We start from the raw sequence: 21,764 nt of genomic DNA, 5'->3' as shown, positions 1-21,764 counted from the left end.
CTTATGATTTCCATAACCTGAAACATCCCTCCAACCCCACAGAATCCTTCTCCTATAGGTGAACTCTCCCTGGAATCTCAATTTTGAGGAAGAACCTGAGAGAGCCATCCTTCTTTCCTCTTCTGGTTCTGATTCTGATTCTCTGAACCTTCACTCTATGCCTTGGCAGATTCTTCTCCCCATCATTGCTCCTCCCATATTTTTTAGCTCTCTTTTGTGGATTATCTTCTTGGATTAAGTACAGTGAGGTTACACAGTGGATAGAGCACTGAGTCTGGAGTCAGGAAAGTCACTTCACCCTGTTTGCCTCAGTTCCTTAGATGTAAAATGAGTTGAAGAAGGAAATGGACAACTACTCCAGTATCTTTTCCAAGAAAACTCTAAAAAGGAATCACAAAGAATTGGATATGACTGAAAAAAAACAGTGACAACAACTTTCTACATTAGAATGTAAGCTCCTTGAAGACAGGTCCTAGCTTACCTTTCGCTTATATTTGTATCTCTAGCACTTAAAACAGTGACTAGCATTATAACAGGTTCTTAAAATGCTTAATGGTTTGCTTGAGTTCTATCAGTGAAGAGAGTATCCATACCAGGAGTTCTCTACTACATCAATGAAATCACAGGAGGTGGGGGAGGGGACAGAGGGAGAGCAAGAGAGAATGAGAGAGAGAGAGGGAGAAGTGGACCATGAAGAGAAAAGGGAAAGGGAAGGAAGGAGAGGGGAAGAGAGACAGAGACAGATAGAAAGAGAAAGAAGGAGAGGCAGACTGACAAAGACAAAGAGACAGAGAAAAAAAGATAGACAGACCCAGAAAGAGAGACAGAGCTAGAGAAACAGAGACAGAGACAGACAAAGACAGACAGACAGACAGACAGACACACACACACACACACAGAGATAGAGACAGAGAAAGAGAGATATTGCTATACTTTATAGGTCAAGCTCTTATATGATGTTGATGAGAAATAAACTGAGGTTCTAAACCAAGATGGGGTCAGTTCCTTTTCTCCTTCCCCAAAGTAACCAAGGGCAGGGTCGGCAGCAAATGAATTTGCTACTCACTGCTGTATGGAAACAAAGTCTTTATTGATAGTAAAGGGATAGACAGGCATTTGGCCTTCAGGAAGACCCAAACTGCCTGCAAGGGGACGCCAGTTGGCAAAGATTTAATTTTTTAGCCTTATACACATATATACATAACTAGAGTCATCAAAACAATGTTTGCAGTCATTCAGATGCTATGATGTAATGAGGTTTCGGAGAGTGTTGTAAATAAGACAGGAATTTTCTTCTTATTGTAAATAAGACAGGAATTTTCTTATTATTGTAAATAAGACAAGAATTCTCTGTTATCTCCTTCAGTCTCTCCCCAGAAAGGAATTTCAGATCATTAGAATGGGGGCTGAAACCCAAACCAGCTGGGGGCTGGGTACAGCCCAAACCGGCTCAGATACAGATCTTATAAATCAAAGGTACAAGGAATCTTAAAGGGGGCTACGCCCGCAACATAGTCACCCACAGATTTCTCTCATCTCTTTCATCTCTTCACAAAAAGTCCTTGAAGAGATGCTTACTCAGATGCTTTATAGTGATCTTTTGTGCATTGGACTAAGTAGTTGACAGCTTGTTTATTCTGATGCAGAAATAAAATTAAAATGGAAAGCTTATAACATAATAGATAAACAAATGAAGGAGTAGTCCAGTAAACTGTGAATTATGGATTTTGTAAATTAATAGAGATTAACAGGAAGATGTTTGGAAGGACAAGGGCAAGGAGAGAATGGAACCCTAAAAAGATAGCACATCTGCCAAAAAATAGTCACACTATTTCTGGGTTGCCATGTCACTAAATCACAGAATATTTGAATTGGAAGCAACTTCATCAGTCATCTATCTAATCCAGAATCCTCTCTGCACTGTCCCCATGGGAGAAATTAATATTATACTATCACATTAATAGCTAATTATTTACTTTGCAACCCATCCTAATCCTCCTTTCTTAAGACCCCAGTCCTCAAAAAGTCAGTCTCCAAAGGGTATAATTTAGTAAGGTAATCTCCCAGATCCAGGACACATACCTGTATAAGGATTCTTGCTTTTGTTTATAGGGCAGAAACCCTTACTTTTTGCTTACTCTGTAAACCAAAGCTAATCTCAGCTAGATCTTTTCCACAAAACATGTCTCTGTCCTTGATCCCCTTCATTTGAGTTTAGGATGATCTAGCTCATGAAGGAGAAAACTAGTTCCCACAACTCCCTGACCTTCACCAAACCTCATCATTTGGCTCCCTGATCGGGAATCGAGGAGAGCTGAACCTCATCAAGAGGGGCCCAAATTCCCTGTCAGAAGGTATGCACCTGATTTAAGGTATTTCAAAGTCTCCCATGTAATTGGGTAGTATGAAAGAAAATTTGAGCTAGAGCTAAATATAATGTGATTCTGAAAGCAAAATTATATAGGATGAGGTAAAAAGTAATTATTTTATATGAATGAGGAACAAGAGGAAGAACTGATATGGGGAAGAGGGCCAGCAATTCCTGAATCATGTCAGATATGAGTTAAAGAATGTATGTATGTATGTATTTAAAAGGGCTTCAAAGTCTTCTAAATTTATAAAGAAGTAAGAGGGTAAGGAACAGGAAAGTGGAGTTTAGAAGGTTGTTTAGATGAACAAGAATGGGACAACATACATACACATATTTGGAAGGATATAAAGGTCTTCTAAATTCAGAAAGAAGCAAGAAGGTAAGAGTAAAAGGAGATGATAAGGGAGGGATTCTTAAAAGGGGAGAAGATTAAAGCAGTAGTTCTCAAACTTTTGTTCTTAATATCTTTATGGTATTAAAAATTGTTCAGGCTCTTTCCAAAAAGTTTTTGTTCATGTGGGTTACATTTATAGATAGTTACCATATTACAAACAAAAAATAATAATTTTGAATTTGTATACCTTCTGAAAAGATTTCAGAGACCCCCCAAATTCTCTGGACCACACTTTGAGAACCACTGGGTTAAAGAACAGGAGGGCAAAGTAGTGAATAGAAGTAAAACAGGGGAATGAGAAGGGATAAGAATAGGTCAGAAGGATAGTGAGAAAAATAGGAAGGAAGAAAATATTCAATAAGTAATTATAGCTTAGAATTCGAATGGGATGAATTTACCCACAAAATGGAAATTAAAAGTAGATTAAAATTTTTAATTCAATAACATGTTACTTTCAGGAAATACTATAAAAATAAGAGATATATACAAACATGAAATGGAAGTCAGGAATAGAATTGATTATGTAAAAAAACAGGGGTAGGGATATACATGTGTGTGTGTGTGTATATACTATGATTGAATTTATTCTGGTCTCATTTTAAGTGAAATGTGTGTCTCCTAATAATTTGCTTATGATATGTCAGAATTTATTTTACAACTTGGCATTAAGGCAAAGTGTTGGAAATATGTATTGATCAGAAAATGGGTTACCTGGGTGACCTGAAGTCAAGTTACTTCAGCTTATCAATTTGTTAACTGTATAAAAATAGTGCCTAACATATTTATGGTTTAGAAAAATGAGCTCTTTTTTATTCTCTTAGGTTATAGACTTAATTGTTAAAAGATTGATGTAAAATTTTTTTTAAAACTCTTTAGATAGAAAAAATTGTAATAATGGTTTTGTGAAGTGAAAATCCGTGAAAAGCAGAATGCTAAGATTCTACCAATAATTAAGCTTGAGACTTAATTTTAATTGAGAACTAGAAATTATAAAAGGAAAAGAATTAATCTCTCTCCATTATGTCACACTGCCTAAATTCTTAGTAAGCTACAAGTGAAGTGAGATATAAAGAAGCATCTGATAATTGTGCTGTTGTGCATGTGATCTCACATGTGGTGAGATCTAGATCAAACTGTTCTCTCTAATGATAACATCAAATAAGGAACTTTAGACCAGAAAATTTACATTTCTCCTTCTCTTTGCTACTTCTATCTTTATCTAAGCATGGCCAGAAACAGGCTGAAGGGAGAATCTATAAGAATCCATGAGCATCTGATTTGAGCCCTTTGGGTTATGAGTTTGGTATTTACCAATCTAGTTATGTAAGCTAAAGCTAAATGTGCCTTTTAAATTGGCATTGACTCTACTGTCACTGAACTTTGGGTGTTCATCTATATCATTCTTCACTTTAGCTTCAAGTCCCAGAAAGGGATGAACTTTAGTTTATTACTTATAACTGCCTGGTGATATAAGGTAGCAAATTAATATGTTGATATATTTAAGAAATTCAAACAATAACTGTAAAAATTCTGAATCCAATTTTTATATTTGACATAATTATCGAATCATGCTATCTTTTTTCCAAAATATAATTTTCACTCTAGCTATTTACTTTGAGCTCTTCATTCTTTCCTTAGGAGCATAAGACTCTGCTAAGGATTTAATCCTAGACAGGTGTGCATAAGTAAAGTATTCTTTGTAGGTGGGTCACAAATGAATTTAAGAAATACTAATTTTATTCTAGTTGTAACCAGTTGTACATATAGTTGTTACCATAACCAGTTGTTATGGGGTGTATTCCAGATTGTATTGAATGAATTGTCTGGTAAAAACAAAAAAATAAATATGTTCAGTTATTACCTATCTTCAACTGAACCAGATATTACAACTTCATAGATCACCACTCTCAAATTCTCTTCAGATTCTTATGTAATTTGACTGCATTCCAGTGTATGCTTAATATATATGTTAATCCCACATTAATAGAATATTATTTATGATGAGCTGAACAGTTAAAGGAAATGTTTGAAAACAATATTCTGAAGGGCTGTAATTTTAACTGTCTATTTAACTTTAAATTTAACTTTCTATAATGGAAACTTTCTATTTGCTTACAGTAAAGAAAGCTTTATTGGGTACAGGAATACTTTTTGATAAGAGGGAGGTGTTAATGAGAAATGTTTTTCTCAATAGTATTTTGTTTTTCCAAATACATGTAAAGATAATTTTCAATGTTCATTTTTGCAAGATCTTGTGTTACAAATTTTTCCTCCTTCCTTCCCTTCTCTCCATTAGGAATTTATTAATCAACTTAATCTTAACAAACTACAGTCTTAAAGATTTATTTGACTGAATACTAATTACCTGGAAACTCTGTATGTGGGGAGGGTGTTATTCACTACACCAAGGGGTGGTCATCTTGCCTTTTCCTTAAAACATCCAGTGAGGGGAACCCACTAACTCCCCATACAGGGAAAGGGAGAGGGAGAGGAACAGGGAGAGGGAGAGGGAGGAAGGGAAGGGAAGAGGGAGCATTTTAAGTACTTATTATGTGCCAAGAACAATGCTAAGTGTTTTTACAAATATTATCTCATTTAATCCTTACAAACAACCTTGGGATGTAGGTGCTATTATCCTCTTTTTCAATCGAGAGAGCTGAGGCAGACAGGTGAAGTGATTTGTCCAAGATTACATAGCCAATGAATGTCCGAGATTCGATTTGAATTTATTTCTTTCTGACTCCAAATCTAGTGTTCTGTCCACTATGACACTTTTCTGGTAGGCTCTTTACCAAGCCACCTAGGCCCTTTGCCATTTCTGCTAGTTTCCTATGGACACCTTTATCAATTTTCTTCCTAAAATGTGGCACCTATGCTTACCAATGTTGATATTTAAGACAAACATGGCAGATTCTTGTATTCCTTTGATTCGTGCTCCATTGCAGATGCCATGCTAAGCAAATCAGTGGGGACAAAGATGACCAGAATATTCCTTTCAGGGAATCACATGAACCAGGAAGATAATGCCAGAAAGAAATGATGAAACAATCTCAGAGACAACAAACTTCCAGTCTTGTCCTTGTTGATATGAGAAAGATCAGTACGACAGGAAACCATATGCACTAAAGAAGAACTAGAATTATTTTTCTGGTACTGACTCATTTAGCCTGGAACCTTTTCTTTGTTTTATTAAGATATGAATTTTATTGAGATCTTTGGGTTTTTTTTTTTAATATCACCAACATTTTCTCCAATATTCCTCTCACTTCCTCTCACAAAGAGCAAGCCCAGACAACAGATGATTTTTTTTTTAATCAACAAAACTGCTGAATACATTGCAGAAGTCTGGAAATATGTGCCACACTTTGGGTTCTCAACAAAGGGATGGGGTAGGGATGTTTTCTTGTACTTCTTTTGTTTGTAATTTGCTTTTATTTGCTTTTTGCCACATTAAATTTTTATTTTTTAGTGGTTGTTCTTTATATTTATATTATTGCAAATGTATGTATCGTATGCTTGGTTTTGCCTTCACTCTGCATCCGTACACATACATCTTTCTCTGCTTCTTTTCATCACATTTATCATTTCTTTCATTACAGTAATATTCCATAATATAAATATAAATACCATATAAAGTAGTTTACCCAACTATTCTGTTTCCAACTCTTTGCTATCACAATAAAATATTGCTGTGAATATGTTGATGTACATAAGGACTTTCTTCTTGTCAACAGTCTCCTTGGGGTATAATTCTAGTAGTAGAATTTCTGGGTCAAAGAGTATGAATACTTTAGTTACTTTATATATATGTATATATATAATTTCAAGTAACTTTCTAAAATTATTGTATGGGTTTAAAACTTCAACAATGTACTAGTGTGCCTATCTTCTCACAATTCTTTTGACATTGACCAAAGCTACCTTTTGGTAGTTTTGCTAATTTGCAAGGTATGTGATAAATCTGAGTTGTTTTAATTTGCATTTCTCTTATTTGTGATTTGGAGCATCATTTCATTGAGTTATTAATACTTTGAAATTCTTTTTCTGAAAATTATTTGTCCCTATCCTTGGGCCAATTATTTTTGGAGGCAGTCTGTATAGTCTTAAAGGTAAGGTAGGATGGGCCAAAAGGAGATTTGCTTGATACCCTGAAAAAAAGTTTTCCAAATGGTGGAGTGTCTTGAATACAAATCTGTCTTTTTTTGTCAAGTTAAAGAAATCCTATCTTTTTGTTAATGTTTTGCTAGCCTAGATGCTCGCAGGGGTACTGTTTTTGATAAAAAACAAAAGGAACCACAACCTGACTTTCCAGATTTCCCAAGAAGGAAGGTACCAATTCAGAGAGGGGTTTTTTGGGGAGAATTCCTCCAAAAATTATGCTCAATCAATTTTGTCAAGAGAAGGGTCCCAAGTGTTATATGGATTATACCTTGCCATAGGGAAACTCACAGGGTTGTTTCTTCATTCATTGGTGTCCTTAAGCCCAGGCCCTTCCCACCTTCCCACCATTGGGTACTTCATAATTCCCAGTTTATCTTCAGGCCCAGATTTTGCTTTACAAACAAAGCATCCTGGGAGTATAATCTGAGCTGGATTGGATCCATCCAGGATGGATTGGATTTCTCTAAGTGTTTCTTGAATGGAAGGATTTCCATGTTTCAGAAACATAAATATTTGTTCAATTGGACAAAAAAGAAGACAGTATTGAGGCAGGAGAGTGTAGTTTGTCTTGAAGTCCTCACAGATACAAGACAAGCTCAAGTCTTAAGGAAAGAAAGTGACAGCAAGACATGTTTGGGGTGGATGGGTAGATTAATGTACCTGAAATTTAGAATCCACAAACAGATGTGAAAGTTGAGGTCAATCAGTGAACAAGCAATGCTTACTACATACCAGGTATTTTTTTTAATAGTTTTTATTAACCAGATATTTGCATGGGTAATTTTACAACATTGACAATTGCCAAACCTTTTGTTCTAATTTTCCCCTCCTCCCCCCAGATGGCAGGTCGACCAATACATGTTAAATATGTTAAGAGTATAAATTAAATACAATATATGTGTACATGACCAAACAGTTGTTTTGCTGAACAAAAAGAATCAGACTTTGAAATAGTGTACATTTAGCCTGTGAAGGAAATCCAAAATGCAGGCAAAATTAGAGGGATTGGAAATTCTATGTAGTGGTTCATAGTCATCTCCCAGAGTTCTTTCGCTGGGTGTAGCTGGTTCAGTTCACTATATAGCAGATATTGTGTTAAGCCCAAAGGATCAAAGAAAGGTAAAAAGCACAACTCCCATCCTCAAGCTCTTTACATTCTAATGGGAGGAAAAGCATGTAAAAAAATTTATATGCAAGCTGCATACAAGATAAATAGGAGGTAATCTCAGAGGAAAGACACTAGAAAGACATGAGAAGAAACTGGATTAAAACTTCTCTCTGGCTTGAGTTTCCTCAGGTAGATAGCATCCATACAATTTACCTGATAAAGTTGTCTATTTAGAAACTCCATTTCTTTGTGGTATTCCAATTGGGATATTAAGAATAACTAACAACAATAATAGTTGGAATTTATATAGCATTTTAAGGTTTGCAAAGCATTTTGCAAATATTCCTTTATTTGATCTTCTCAAACAATCCTAAGAGGTAGGTGATATTATCATCTTCATTTTACAGATAAGAAAACTGAGACAAAAATCAAGTGCCATCTCCAAAGCCCTCAGTTAATATCTGAGGTGCCCAGTACTCTATGTACTATGATGCTACTTAGCTGCTTTTAATAGTAAATGAACTTGAGATTTTAGGGAGGATTCGTTTCTGCTTTCAGGAGTCTTGATGAAGAAGTTAGATAACTACTTGATGAATATATTGTAGAGTAGATTCTTTTGCAGGAATGCGCTGGGATTTAGTTGGTTCCTTCTGCTTCTGCAAATCATTGATTCTGTGCTGGAACTTGTGCTTAATGGGGATAAATACTGACTTGTATTTCCTTGAGGGGGATGAGTGTTGAGAAGATGGCAATAGGCAGAAATTGTGATTGTCTCTGTAGACTGTTAAAATGATCCTAAAAACACTGTCTGAAGAACAGTTGTATTTATTTATAGGATGATGTTGTCTATCAGACTTGACAGAGTTGGACAACTAACCACAAGCTGCATTAGCTTCTTGACTCAGAAGTGGAAATCTCTAGATTGGAAGTGCAACTAAGTTGATGAAATACAAATACTTGTCTAAAGTCAGCTCCTGGCTCTGTCACTGGTTTAGGGTTTATCTTTAAATGAGTTATTTAGCTCTCCATTGATTTGTCTGCAACAGGAAGGGAGTTGTCTGAGGTTAATTTGTATTTTTCTCAAAGAATCATTATGAACTCAAGGTTTTTGGGTGGTGGAGAAAGGAGTATTCCAAGTAGTGAATCAGAGGGGATGAGTAAATGTGCAACTAGTACTGAAGGGAATGGCCAAGGATGCTGAGGGAATTGGGATCCAGTAAAGGGCAGAAGATGAAGAGCTGGGAAACAAAAAGAATTAACATGAAAGGGAAGAGGGCATTTCAGAGAGTGCAATGGAAGGAGTGGGTAGAGCCAGAGACAGACACTGGGAGAGAGGGTTAAGGAGGATGAGAATAAGGTGGTGAGCAGCTGGGCATGGGGAATGGCCTTCAGAGCCCTGGGAGAGGAAGAGGATGGGGGAGAACCAGGAAAGCTCCTGGTGTGAGGCAATAGTTGCAATAGTGATACTTTATCAGATACTGACACCAGTATAGACCTCTGACCTGTCATTTTTGCTTTGTTTCGAATGGCAATTGCAGTAAGTAACTGGCTCGGAGACACACATCTGTTAAGTGTCAAGGATCAGAGGCCAGATTTGAACTCAGGAAAGTTGTCACTCTGGAAAACAAAAGGCTGTATCTGAGGAAAGGTGACTCTGCATAGGGAAATTTCTAGCTCTAGTCTGAAGAGCACGAGATTTGAAGTCAGAAAATTTAGGTTTGAATGCAAGCTGTTTTAATCTCTGGATCCCAGTTTTCTCATCTATAAAATAAGGGGTTTTAAGTGGATGATGCCTTCCATGTCTAAATCCTATGATTTCTGGCTAATTCCCCTTCCCCACTTTCCCAGCTGAATTCCCAGGCTGCTTCCCTGACAGAATAACTGAGTCAGCCTCAGGGTGTCGGACCATTCATGACTCCATTTGGGGTTTCTTTGGCAATGATACTGGAATGGTTTGCCATTTCCTTCTCCAGCTCATTCTACAGATGAGGAAACTAAGGCAAAGAGGATGAAGTGACTTGTCCAGAGTCACACAACTAGTGAGTGTTTGATACCTGATTTAAACTCAGGTCCTTGATGACTATGAACACAGAATTCCCAATCCCTCTATTTTTTGTCCGCCTGCATTTTTTATTTCCTTCACAGGCTAATTGTATACTATTTCAAAGTCTGATTCTTTTTGTACATATATTGTATTTAATTTATACTTTAACATTTTTAACATGTATTGGTCAATCTGCCATCTGAGGGAGGGGGTGGGGAGGAGGAGAGGAAAAATTGGAACAAAAGGTTTGGCAATTGTCAATGCTGTAAAATTACCCATACATATATCTGGTAAATAAAAAGCCATATATTAAAAAAATAATAAAAATACTCTTAACTCCCTGGAAAAAATAAAATAAAATAAATAAACTCAGGTCCACCTAACTCTAGGACTAGCACTCTGTGCACTATGGCACCCCTTAGTCGCCCCCATATTCTCCTATTATGAGACATTTCCTCTCAAGTGGGGAATGGCTGAAGTGGTAAATGATTGTGGTAGAATGTGATGGTTTTAGAAAAACCTGGGAAGACTTCTATTTTTTTTTAATTTTATAATTATAATAATTTTTCAACAGTACATGTGCTTGGGTAATTTTTTTTCTTACAGCATTATCCCTTGTATTCTCTTCTTTTCCGAATTTTCCCCTCCCTCCCTCTACCCCCTCCTCTAGATGACAGGCAATCCCATACATATTACATGTGTTACAGTATATTCTAGATACAATACATGTATGTAAAACCGAATTTCTTGTTGCACGGTAAGAATTGGATTCATAAGGTAAAAGTAACCTGGGTAGATAGACAGTAGTGCTAACAATTTACATTCACTTCCCAGTGTTCCTTCTCTGGGTGTAGTTATTTCTGTCCATCATTGATCAACTGGAAGTGAGCTGGATCTTCTTTATGTTGAAGATTTCCACTTCCATCCGAATACATCCTCATACAGTATTGTTGTTGAAGTGTATAGTGATCTTCTGGTTCTGCTCATTTCACTCAGCATCAGTTCATGTAATGGGAAGACTTCTATATGAAGTGATACAAAGTTAAGTGAGCAGAACCAGAAGAACATTGTACATAGTAACAGCAATATTGTAATGGTATCAGTTGTGAATGACTCGGCTATTCTGATCCAAGACAATTCCAAACAATCCATGATGAAAAATGCTCTCCATTTCCAGAGAACTGATTAACTTTGAGTGAAGATTGAAATATCTTTTTTCCACTTTATTTTTCTCACTTCCCTCCCACCCCGCAGCATGACTAATCTGGAAATTGTTTTGCATGCTTTAATACATATAATTTATTACATATATATATATATATATATATACATATATATATATGAGACTTCTCAGTGAATGGGGGAAGTAGAAGAAAGTACAGAATTCATAAATAATAGTACTAATGTTTTGCCATATTGATTGCTAGCCAACTCTAAGATGCTCACTTTTTAAGCAATCCTTTTTTTTTTTTTTTGGGTTCTCCTCACCCTTAATCTTACCCCAGATATTTATTCAGTGTCTTACCATATCTTCTGGCAACCCACAATAGTGATAAATGCAAAGAAGAATTTTGTAGAGAACCAAAATGAAATCCAAAGAAATTCTAATCCAAAGAAATGACTTTCTAATGATGGAATTGTTCATCATGGCCATTGAATGGATGGTAGTGATAGCAAAAAAAAAAAAATATTTTTAGTCAGGGAATCCTTTCTTAGTCTCTCAAATTTTAAACTACTTATTTCTTAAAAGGTTTGCCTTCATTGTCTAGTTTTAACCAACCCTTCCAGACTCATTTCATCCTTTATTCACTCTACTAGGATTCATGAACTTAAAAAAAAATTTATATTGTTGCAACTGTATCACATGATTGTTTTCCTTAGTCATACTAAGTATTTTATGCCTTTGAGAACATAATTCAGAGAAGGGGTCCCTACACTTAAGATTTTTTATGTCCTACTGCTTAAGGACCCTTGACCAAGAGAAAGTGACCGATCAGAAAGTCTTTGTTTTTAACTCATGTTTTCACATCTTAAAACAAATATGAGGCAAAATTTAACCAACTGAATCTATATAGCAGTCTTATTTTTAAAAATGGATTGTGGATGTCTCATTTCCAAGTCTGCATACTAATTTTAAAAATTTCCAAAATTGCTAATATATTAAATGTATATGTATACATACATACATACATATATATGTATAAAAGAATTCTCATCCTAGAGACTATTTTACAGAAAAAGAAACTGAGACTCAGAGAAACTGACTTCTAAGGATCACTCAGGAAGCCGAAGCAGGAGTATCCATGATTCTTCCCAACATACTACCTTATGCTCTGATTACAACCCTTGCACATCCATAGTAGCTGCCTGGCTTCTTTGCTAACTAAAGCTTTAAACTCAGGCTTTTTCTCCTTGAAAATGCCCCACCTGTGTCATAAAGCAAGTCATTTACCTAGGGGGTTGTCAAACCGGTATTGTCCTATTTCAGAAAGTTCTTCTCTCTCAATTTTTTTTCTTTTATGTGTTTATCTTTTTTTGCCCTTTTTTGGTATAAAATGTCTTTTATTGTGATGAACACAGGCTACTGGTTTTAAAAGAACTGTTGGATCGATTAAAATTTTTGTGCATTGACTTTTAAAATCACTGTCAACACCAGGTGGTAGCATTCCTATATGAGCTTACCTAATTTTTTTTTCTTTTACCTATTTCCTGCCTAGATAACTACTCGGCTGTGGGCAAAACCAGTTGTATGGGACAGATACCCCCAACTATCACATCGTGGTCACCTACTCTGTTTCAAATCCAACAGAGTCGAGGATTCTGGGATTTGGGATTTCAGATCCATTCCTTGGCCCAGCCCTGTTATCTACCCAAAGTTCTGGTCTGTTCTCAGTCCAAAGGGCTTGTTGTTGCTTCTGGAGAAGCAGTATAAATATCCAAGTTAATCCTATACAACACTTCTGCTTTCCTGGCCAAAGGGCATCGTTGACTGTTTTCACCTGGCACAAAAATATTGTTGTAATACTTAGCCTATTCCCCATAGGGAAGGAAGTCCAGGGCAGGAGGGAAGCAGCTTGGCAAGTTTCGAGAATCTCCAACCAGTCTCTAGAGAAGAAATTACAACACGATGTGGATTTGGTGGTTTTGGTCTTGTCTGGCACTCTGCACAGCAGACTCATACAGGGATGAAGCAGTGAGAATCATGAGTGAGTTGCCCTTAATCGATGGGTAAGTAGCTCTTTCCTCTTCTCATTCCCTCCAGCACTCAGAGAATAGTGGATGGCACAGAGATAACATCTTAACTGATGCAGGAAACCCTCAAGGAGTTTGGATTCCCTTCCCATCCTAGAAGCCCCCTTTGCCCAGTGCTACAACTTATCTAGAGTTCTCTTTCTCCAACTTTAAATGGGGCCAGAACAGTCTCTAAGACCATCACTCTTTAGCATGTGAAGCCCCTGTCAAGCTGCTTAATTCCTGGTTCATTCAATAAGGATTTATGAAGCACTACTGTATGCTAGATAACATGTTAAACGCTGCGGTCAGTCCTTGCCTTTACGGGGTTTACATTTTACTGGGAGTACAAAAGATGTGCACAAAGTAGTAAATACCAGAGAATTTGAAGAAGCTGAGAGCCCCAACCACTGGCCATGTGGGCAAACGTGGAGAGATTATTTTTTTGCAGTCTGAGGTAGTTCCTGAGCTAAGTCAGAAGCAAGAGGCCGAGGGGGGAAAGAGGTGGGATGAAGGGCCAGCCTCTTCCAACGCAGGGAGACAAAAGGTAGAATGCTTCCTTTGGGGAAGAGCAACTTCTAGTTTGATTGGAATGGAGTGTGTGAATCATTCTAGAGATGAAAATAACTAATAGGGAGATTAATAACTCTTAGACATTAATTTTGTGCTTTAAAGTTAACAAAGTTTTATCTTCTTTCTTCTGGTTTTAGAATCAGAAGATCTGGGTTTAAAGCCCCTTCTGATGCTGCTTAATATTAATAATAATAATAATAATTGGCATTTATAAAGAGCTTTAGGGTTTGTAAAGTGTTTTACACTTTACACAATCTCTGCTCCCTTCCTTTAGAAATTTATTTTGGCAGCTTCATGAAAAATAGGTAAGAAAGGCGAGAGGATATTCTTGCAGTAGTCTTGGTGAGATGCTGTGGAGATTGAATTGATAAGACTTGGAAAGTAATTACTTATGAACAGTGTAAAAATAAGAAGAATCACAGATAATGGAGAGTTTGTAGACTTAGGTGATTAGAAGGATGGAGGCCGCCTTCTCAGAAATAGGGAAGATTAGAGGGGAGATGGTTTTGAAGATAATTCTGTTTTGGACTTGAGTCAAAGTTGCTTTTGGAATACCAACTTGGGGAGATCCAAGAGTTCCTGCTAAAATGGAATTTAGGACACGGAGCAGGGAGAGATAGAAAAGAAAGCAGCCCAGAACAGAGCCTTAGAGCTTAATTCATAAAAGATGGATGATAATATGGCAAAGAAGATTGAAGAGAAGTAGTCATTCAGGTAGGAAATGAAGCAAAAGATGAGGGTCTTTTTAAGGGAGAAGAGAAATTCTCCCCATGGTTCTGTGGTTTATGTGGATAGGTCATGTATGGTCACTGAGATATCTTCCAACTCTAAAATTCCATGATTCTGTGAAAGTGTCTCAGAGAAAGAAAGAGTATGAAAAGCTACAGATGGTAAAGGTAAATGACAATGAAGAAGAGGTCATCAGTTGTAGGTGTCAAAGTCAGGGGTGACCTCAGAAAAATCAGTTATAATGGCATAGTAGGGTCTGCAGTCAGGTACTAAGGATTTGAGAAGGGAACAGAAAGTGACGAGATGTGAAGAAGGCTTTCTAGAAATTTGGCTCTGAAAAACTGAAGAGATATGAGATGCTCAGTTGGGGAAATGGCAAAACCAAGCATTGTTGTTTAAAGAAAGGACAAGATTCCATCTGTCAGCAACAGGAAAAGACCCAGTTTATAAGAATCAGTGGAAGATTAAATAGACAAAGAAATCAAGTCAAGAACATTTATTAAGCACCTATAATGTACTGTATTAAATGTTGGGGATGCAAGGGATAGCAAAAAGTAGCCCCTGCTCTTAAGGATCTCGTGATCTAATGGTGGAGAAAATGGGCAGACAACTAGTGTACAAACAAGGAATGTACTGGGTGAAATGAAGATAATTGACAGAGGGGAGGGACTCCCATTAAAGTAAACTAGGAAAGGCTCTTGCAGGAGAGACTTTCACTGAAGCGTGAAAACAGCCAGAAAAGCCAGGAAGCAGGTGAAAAAGGAGGGAGATCATTCCAAAAAGGGATGAGTCAATGGAATGTACAGGGCAAGTTGGAGGAGGAGGAATAATAGAGGTGTAAGAAAGCTGGAAAGATAAGAGAGAGCCAGGTGAGGAAAGGAAAAGTTCACAAGATGCCAGAGATAATCCAGCTCCTGGAGAAGATAAGAGAGATGAAATAGGACCAAAGGCCTTGATATGGAGCAGGATGCTCTCTTCCTCAAATTGGAACAAAAGAAGAAAAAATGGAGAATTTCATGAAGGGGTTCTGAGGTATCTGTAGGGGAGAAGGGAAAACTTAAGAGTGAGGCTCCATTTGCTTAAAAAAGGACTTTTCTATGGGGGTCAGTCTTGGCAATGAGAAAGTAATTCACACAAAGGTGTAAAAGAGGCCTAATCCTTTCTAAAGTGTTATTTGCATTCTCTAAAGTGGCTACCCCAAACTGACCTTTAATTAAGATAAATTTTAATCTTTCTGAGCAAGTACCAAGGGAAAAAGAGCCCTTTAGAAGACTCTTAACAGGGGGAATTTCAAGCTCAACATAAAGAATACTGAGAGGAACTCCTAAAGAATAATTGTTTGGGGGGAACTTGAAGGTGGAAAGGAGCTAGCAATGAGCACCCATCAATTCATGGTGAGATAGTTTCTTTTGGCTAAAGGAAAAATTGTTGCTGTTGATATTACTTGTTACAATATCATTTATTTACTAAATTCTTAAAGATATTCTTTAAGGTAGGAAAATTTGCCACTTATTAGCTTATGAAAGAACATGAGTTTCTAACAGTCATAGTCTAACTAGTCCCAAGGCTATATCTTTTATTATTATATAGTATTTATTTTTCCAAGTACATGCAAAGATAATTTTCAACATTCACCTTGCAAAACCTTGTGTTCCAAATTTTTCTCTCTTCCTCCCAACCCCCTCCCAAAGACAAGAAGTAATTTGAGTTATACACATGCAATTCTTCTAAACACATTTCTATATTCATCATTCTGTGCAAAAAAAAAAAAAAAAAAAAAAAAAAAAAAAAAGGATCAAAAGTGAAAAAACCACTAGGGAAAAAAATAAGCAACAGACAAAAAGGTGAAAATACTAGGCTTTGATCCACATTCAGTCTCCATAGTTCTCTCTCTGGATGTGATTGGCATTTTCCATCACAAGTCTATTGGAATTGCCTTCAATCACTGCATGGCTCAGGAGAACCAAGTCCATCACAGTTGATCATCAACATAATTAAAGGAAAGATTGGTAAAGCAAAGGAACATCCTACCTTGTATTTTTCCTTATTTTCCCATCTGGACAAGATCTCTCCTGGCACTGAAGCAATACCTGACTGCCCCATCACACCAGACTTCCTCTTAGGAAAGCCTTCCAAGAGAGGGAGAAACTGTGGGAAGAGTCTTTTCCCTACCCACCTCTCCAAACTTCACAAAGTTATGTAATGTCTGTATGACTTGGGAAAGTCATTTCTTTGGGACTCAGTTTCCTTATCTGTAAGTGGAAGGAATTTTGGGACTGGATTAGATGGCCTAGTGTCCCTTTCAACTCTTAAGTCTGTTAGTGATTTTAGAAAATGTTTATGTTAGTAATTTTCATAAGCTAGTATAGGGCCCAGGGTTGGGATCTCTACACTAATATATCACATTCAAGATGGCCTCATTTTACACTCATCAGCCCTGCTCTTCTTATGCCCCTGTTTCAACACAAGGAACCTGAATCAGAGGGGCACACAGTGTCTTTGGCAGATCTGAACCTAAGTTTTCTTGACTCCAGGTGCAGTGCACTTCCTGAATAAGAGGAAATGGGAGAATGTAAAAAGTGAAACAGATCCAAAGGAGTTATTTATTGATGTAATTAGATTCAGATCTTTATCAACTGACTGAACATTGTACCAGGATGCAGAGGTGGGAATGTCAGTAATGGGCTAAGAAAAGTGAAGAGAGGGTAAGAGGGCACCTACCTGAATGAACTCGATGTTACCAGGTACCCACTTTCCATTGAACTACCTTCCCAGGATTCCTAGAAGGTGGAAAATGGGAGCAGTGCCATGGGAATGATTTTAAAAGGAAAAAAAGAACAATCAGCAAAACTAGACTGACAGGCTCCTGGGGAAATCTAAAATCTCAGTAAAGGGATAACGTATGAGTAAGACTGAAATCTTCCTCCAGTGTCTCACTATGGCATAGGGGCTGGTGGGGGGGAGGGGGAATAAGACACTGCATTCTTAAAGGCCCAACCAGTAGGGCCTAAGTTTTGCTAGATCCTATGTCAGGCCTGAAAGGCTTTGGGTAAGGGATCTACCAGACTACCAGAGAGGGGCTCAGCACTAGCTTAGCCACAGCAGGGTCTTCTAGTTATGAGTCCAGTCCTTTCCCCACTTTCCCCATTTCCTCTATATGAAGCATCTCAGTAATCACTAGGACAAAATCAAGTTATTCTCCGAATCGAACCTCTACCTCCAGGCACTCATTGCCTTCCAGATCACCTTCAATTATGGTTCCATGGTTCCATGACTGAGAAAGGTTAAGGAATAAATGACATTTTAAGAGGAACCAAAGCTTTAAACCAAAGGGATCTCCTTAACAGTGGGGGAAAACTGGGGCTGGAAGGGATTAAGGTACTTGCCAGTAAGCATCTGAGGTCTGGCTTAGTCCTGGTCCACCTCGATGCCTCCTGGAAGAGGAAGATGCCTCCTGTCACTTGAAGAAAGTGGGCCTATTTGTCTTGGAGAAGAAAGGATTCTGAGGGCCCCTAACAACTGCCTTCTAAAAGGGCATCATGTGCAAGAGGGACTGACCTCTGTTTATTTCCGAGGGTATAACTAGGAGCAATGGGGGGAGAGGCTTGGGCTGGACTAGGGGGGCTCTTTCAGAATGTGGGTTGAACAAGGCATGAGAGTCTCTGAGGTCCTTTCCAACTTTGACCTCTCATTTTAGAGACACTCACTCCCTTTTACCTTCTCCTTGAATATTCTTCTCTGCAGACACAATGATCTCCCATGGCAAATACTGAATAAATTCCAAGGGAAGCTGCAGGATCTGAAAGCCAACCTGACCTCCTTGGAGGGGACACACACCAATATTCCGAAGCTGAAGAAGGGCTTCGTGGGTGGCCAGGTGCGAGGGCGGGCAGCATCTGGCATGGGGCCATCTGGCTGGAGGGAAGCCCCCCCAGACACACTCAGGCACATGGGCCCTGCTGAGGTACAGGGGTGGCACAGAGAGGCACACTGATAGGGGCTGTTGCCACAGCAGTCACCAGCTTTCGCAGCAGGAGCTTTGGCTCACTGTCCCCCAGGTACCCATCTGAGGCCAGCCTGGGCCAGCTGCTAGTTCTCTGCCATACCACTGGGTTTGGTTAGATTCTTTTGTTTTGGGGCCAGTTTCTAGTGGTTCTTTTAATGTCTGCTGGGATCCAGGTACAGACATCCTCAAGCTGTGTACTCGTGTGCCCCCTCCCCATGTTCTGGCCCCTACTTGAACCTCTTCCTAGTCCCCTCCATCCCTTCATCCACCCTGCCAAGCTCCTGTTTTCTCAGGCAGAGGGGCATGGATTTTAATCAGAAAAACAATCTTTTCTAATGTGGTGTTCCTCCCTGCCATCATATTGCCTTATTAACTTGATCTTAATCTGCATGACTCCAGAAGTCCCTTAAGGGACAAATCACATGGTAGGCATTTCAACTTCAAAGCTTCTTCCCCTGCCTGGGTGGGGGAAGCCTTGGGAGATGTAAGAGCTCCTTCAGGGTGTCCATCCCCACTGACTATACACATATAGGGAAGAATGGCCCTGATTCAGATAAAGAGATTGAAACACTTGCTTCTGATCCCACAAGGAATAGGGCCAAGGGGCTTACTAGGGCCAAGACTATAGACTGCTGTACCCTAGCCAGTCCTAGATGGAACAGATCCCTGCAGGGACTTCTCCTGATTCAGGTTCGAAGTCCCAAGTCTGGTGAGAACCTGGCTGCAGCAGTAGCCCCAGCCCTTCCTGACTCTCAGCCTGGTAGTCACCTCTAATAGTTCCTCATTGTTTTCTCGCTCGGCTTCCAGTTCTGGTCGGCTTACGTGCCCTGTGATACCCAGAACAAAGATGCAGTGAAGAAAACCCTAGAGCAGATAGACCTCATTCAGAGAATGTGCCAGATGTACCCTGAGACCTTCATGTATGTCACCAGCAGTTCAGGTGAGTTGTACCGGCACTGGCACGTTCCCCTAGGGTTAAATCAGCTGTGTCCCTTTTATTCCCAACACTCCCTCACTCATTCACACACAAAAAATATTTTCCCCATTGACTTGTTCCTTCCTAGTCTGGTCTCTAAGTCCCTACCATAGGGCCGTTGGAATCATCCAGGGTGGGCAGTGAAGGCTTCCTCACTAGGCCCCTTATGCTTTACACACCAAAGTCTTTCCCCTAGGTATAAAGCAGGCTTTCGCCGAGAAGAAAGTGGCCAGCCTGATCGGTGTGGAGGGTGGCCACTCCATTGACAGCAGTCTAGGTGTCCTCCGGACAATGTACTACCTGGGCATGCGGTATATGACACTTACCCACAGCTGTAACACACCCTGGTAAGAACTAATGGCTAGCCCCCATGATTCTAAGGGAAGAGAGTATGACCCTAATTCCTTAGAATTTTTTTAAAATTTAATCTTTAACAAGAATTTTTCCCCTCCTCCACAATGACTGAAGAAAGCATAAAAATAATATTTTCATAACAACTATGATTTTAGCGTTATCGGTCATTCTCAGGGCTGATATGACTCTCTTAGACTAGGGAATGGAGGAAGGGCAGCTCCACATGCTGTTCTGAGGTGGGAAAGGATCCCTTGGGTCATTTATCTTGGCCAGAGGCCTGTGTCTGCCTAGGATGCCTTAGCTATGTCTCCTGACTGGGTTTTGGGGAGGAACTGCTGGAGGATCTGAGGTCAGAAACAAAAGGGCAAGTGAAGGAAGAATGCTTGAGGGCCACCAACAAGCCCTGCGCTCCCTCCAGCCTCCCCTCCTGACTCCATTCAAGCCCCAGCACTTTCAGCCCTTCCTGCCATGTGACTCTGGACAAAGCATTCAAGCAGCACCTGTTTCCTTAATGTTTATATGAGGGAAAAGTGTGGTGACTCAAGTTCTGGGGAAGCTGAAGGAATCAACCTATGCCCTCTGTTACTTTTTTTTTTTTCATCGTCTTAGGGCTGACAACTGGCTGGTGGATAAAGGAGATGACAAAGCCCAGAGCAATGGCCTGTCAGAATTTGGAAAAGTAAGCAAAGATGGGTAGGGGAAAGGGGAAGTCTAAGGGCAAATAAGAAGAGTAAAGAATCTATAGGGGTTCATGTCAGGGACAGAGATGCAGACTGGCCAGGTCCCAGAGGGGCCCACCGAGGACCACCTCTCCCTTCTGCAGGAGGTGGTGAAAGAAATGAATCGCTTGGGCGTGATTATCGACCTGTCCCACGTGTCTGAGGCCACCATGAAGGCTGTGCTGAACCTGTCTCGGGCCCCTGTGATCTTCAGCCACTCCTCTGCCTATCACTTGTGTGCCCATAAACGCAATGTGCCAGATAACATCCTCAAGATGGTGGTAAGAAGTGGGAGGAGTTCTGGGGGTGGTCCCCTGGGGTACCCCCCCACCCTAGTCATCCCATGCTTCTCTGTCCAGCTCTGCTCCTTTATAGGCTGCTAAGGGGCAGAGTGGATTAGAGAGCTTGACCCAGAGTTCAAATTCCTCCTCAGATACTCAGAACCAAGTCACCCTTTCTCATTCTCAATTTTCTCATCTGTAAAATGGAGGTAATAATAGAATCTATTTCACAAGGTGCTTTTGAGGATCCATGAGATAACACAGCATTGTGTAAACCTCTAAATGCTAGGAATTTCCAAAGAGCACACTGCCAGCTCACCACCCTAAAGTCCCTGCTCCAAGTCTACAGTTAAGAGCCAATACTCCCATTCACTTCCACTGGGGAACGCTACCATTTCATGTTTCAGAGGGCATTTACACAGTCTCCTTTGTTTCTCTGGGATACTGAACAGCCTAAGACAAGGAAAGACTCAGAGTGGTTGAAACTATTTGCCTAAGATTATCCTTAGGGGAGACCGTCCTGGGTAAGGCTTACGGTGCCAAGGGATGAGAAGGCTACTTCAGAATACTCTAAAAGCCCAGGCAGCAGCACTTCCTTTTCTGATGGGGGAACCCCCTAATAAAAAGTTGGTTTGTAAACTCTCCCCCTGAAATCCATACCTGCTCATGTATGACTCACAACTGGACATGTACAGAGAGTCCCTTCTTTCTAAATAGAACAAGACCAGAAGTCTGGTGATGGTGAATTTCTACAATGAATATGTTTCCTGCAAGAAAGATGCTACTCTGTCTCAAGTAGCAGGTGAGTGTGGCTAAA

General features: G+C 39.3%; 1 protein-coding gene across 5 annotated transcripts in view; it reads left to right on the top strand.

The window, feature by feature from the left end:
• The window catches only part of DPEP1 (dipeptidase 1), a 91,393-nt gene that overhangs the window by 68,252 nt on the left and 1,377 nt on the right, over positions 1-21,764 (top strand). For 4 of the 5 annotated variants that reach the window (XM_074286164.1, XM_074286162.1, XM_074286163.1 and 1 more), the window contains 7 exons: positions 13,122-13,306; positions 18,356-18,488; positions 19,425-19,557; positions 19,790-19,940; positions 20,557-20,626; positions 20,771-20,947; positions 21,665-21,749. In XM_074286164.1, the coding sequence (XP_074142265.1) occupies positions 13,206-13,306; positions 18,356-18,488; positions 19,425-19,557; positions 19,790-19,940; positions 20,557-20,626; positions 20,771-20,947; positions 21,665-21,749 (850 nt within the window). In that variant the 5' untranslated portion in view covers positions 13,122-13,205. Of the gene's footprint in view, positions 1-2,245; positions 2,355-13,121; positions 13,307-18,355; positions 18,489-19,424; positions 19,558-19,789; positions 19,941-20,556; positions 20,627-20,770; positions 20,948-21,664; positions 21,750-21,764 lie in introns of those variants that run through there. The other variant, XM_074286166.1, reaches the window with a different exon arrangement.

This window comes from Sminthopsis crassicaudata, chromosome 2 (genome assembly GCF_048593235.1).
Source record: "Sminthopsis crassicaudata isolate SCR6 chromosome 2, ASM4859323v1, whole genome shotgun sequence".
In the NCBI taxonomy this organism is placed as follows: Eukaryota; Metazoa; Chordata; class Mammalia; order Dasyuromorphia; family Dasyuridae; genus Sminthopsis; species Sminthopsis crassicaudata.
This window is presented reverse-complemented; position numbering and strand designations above follow the sequence as displayed.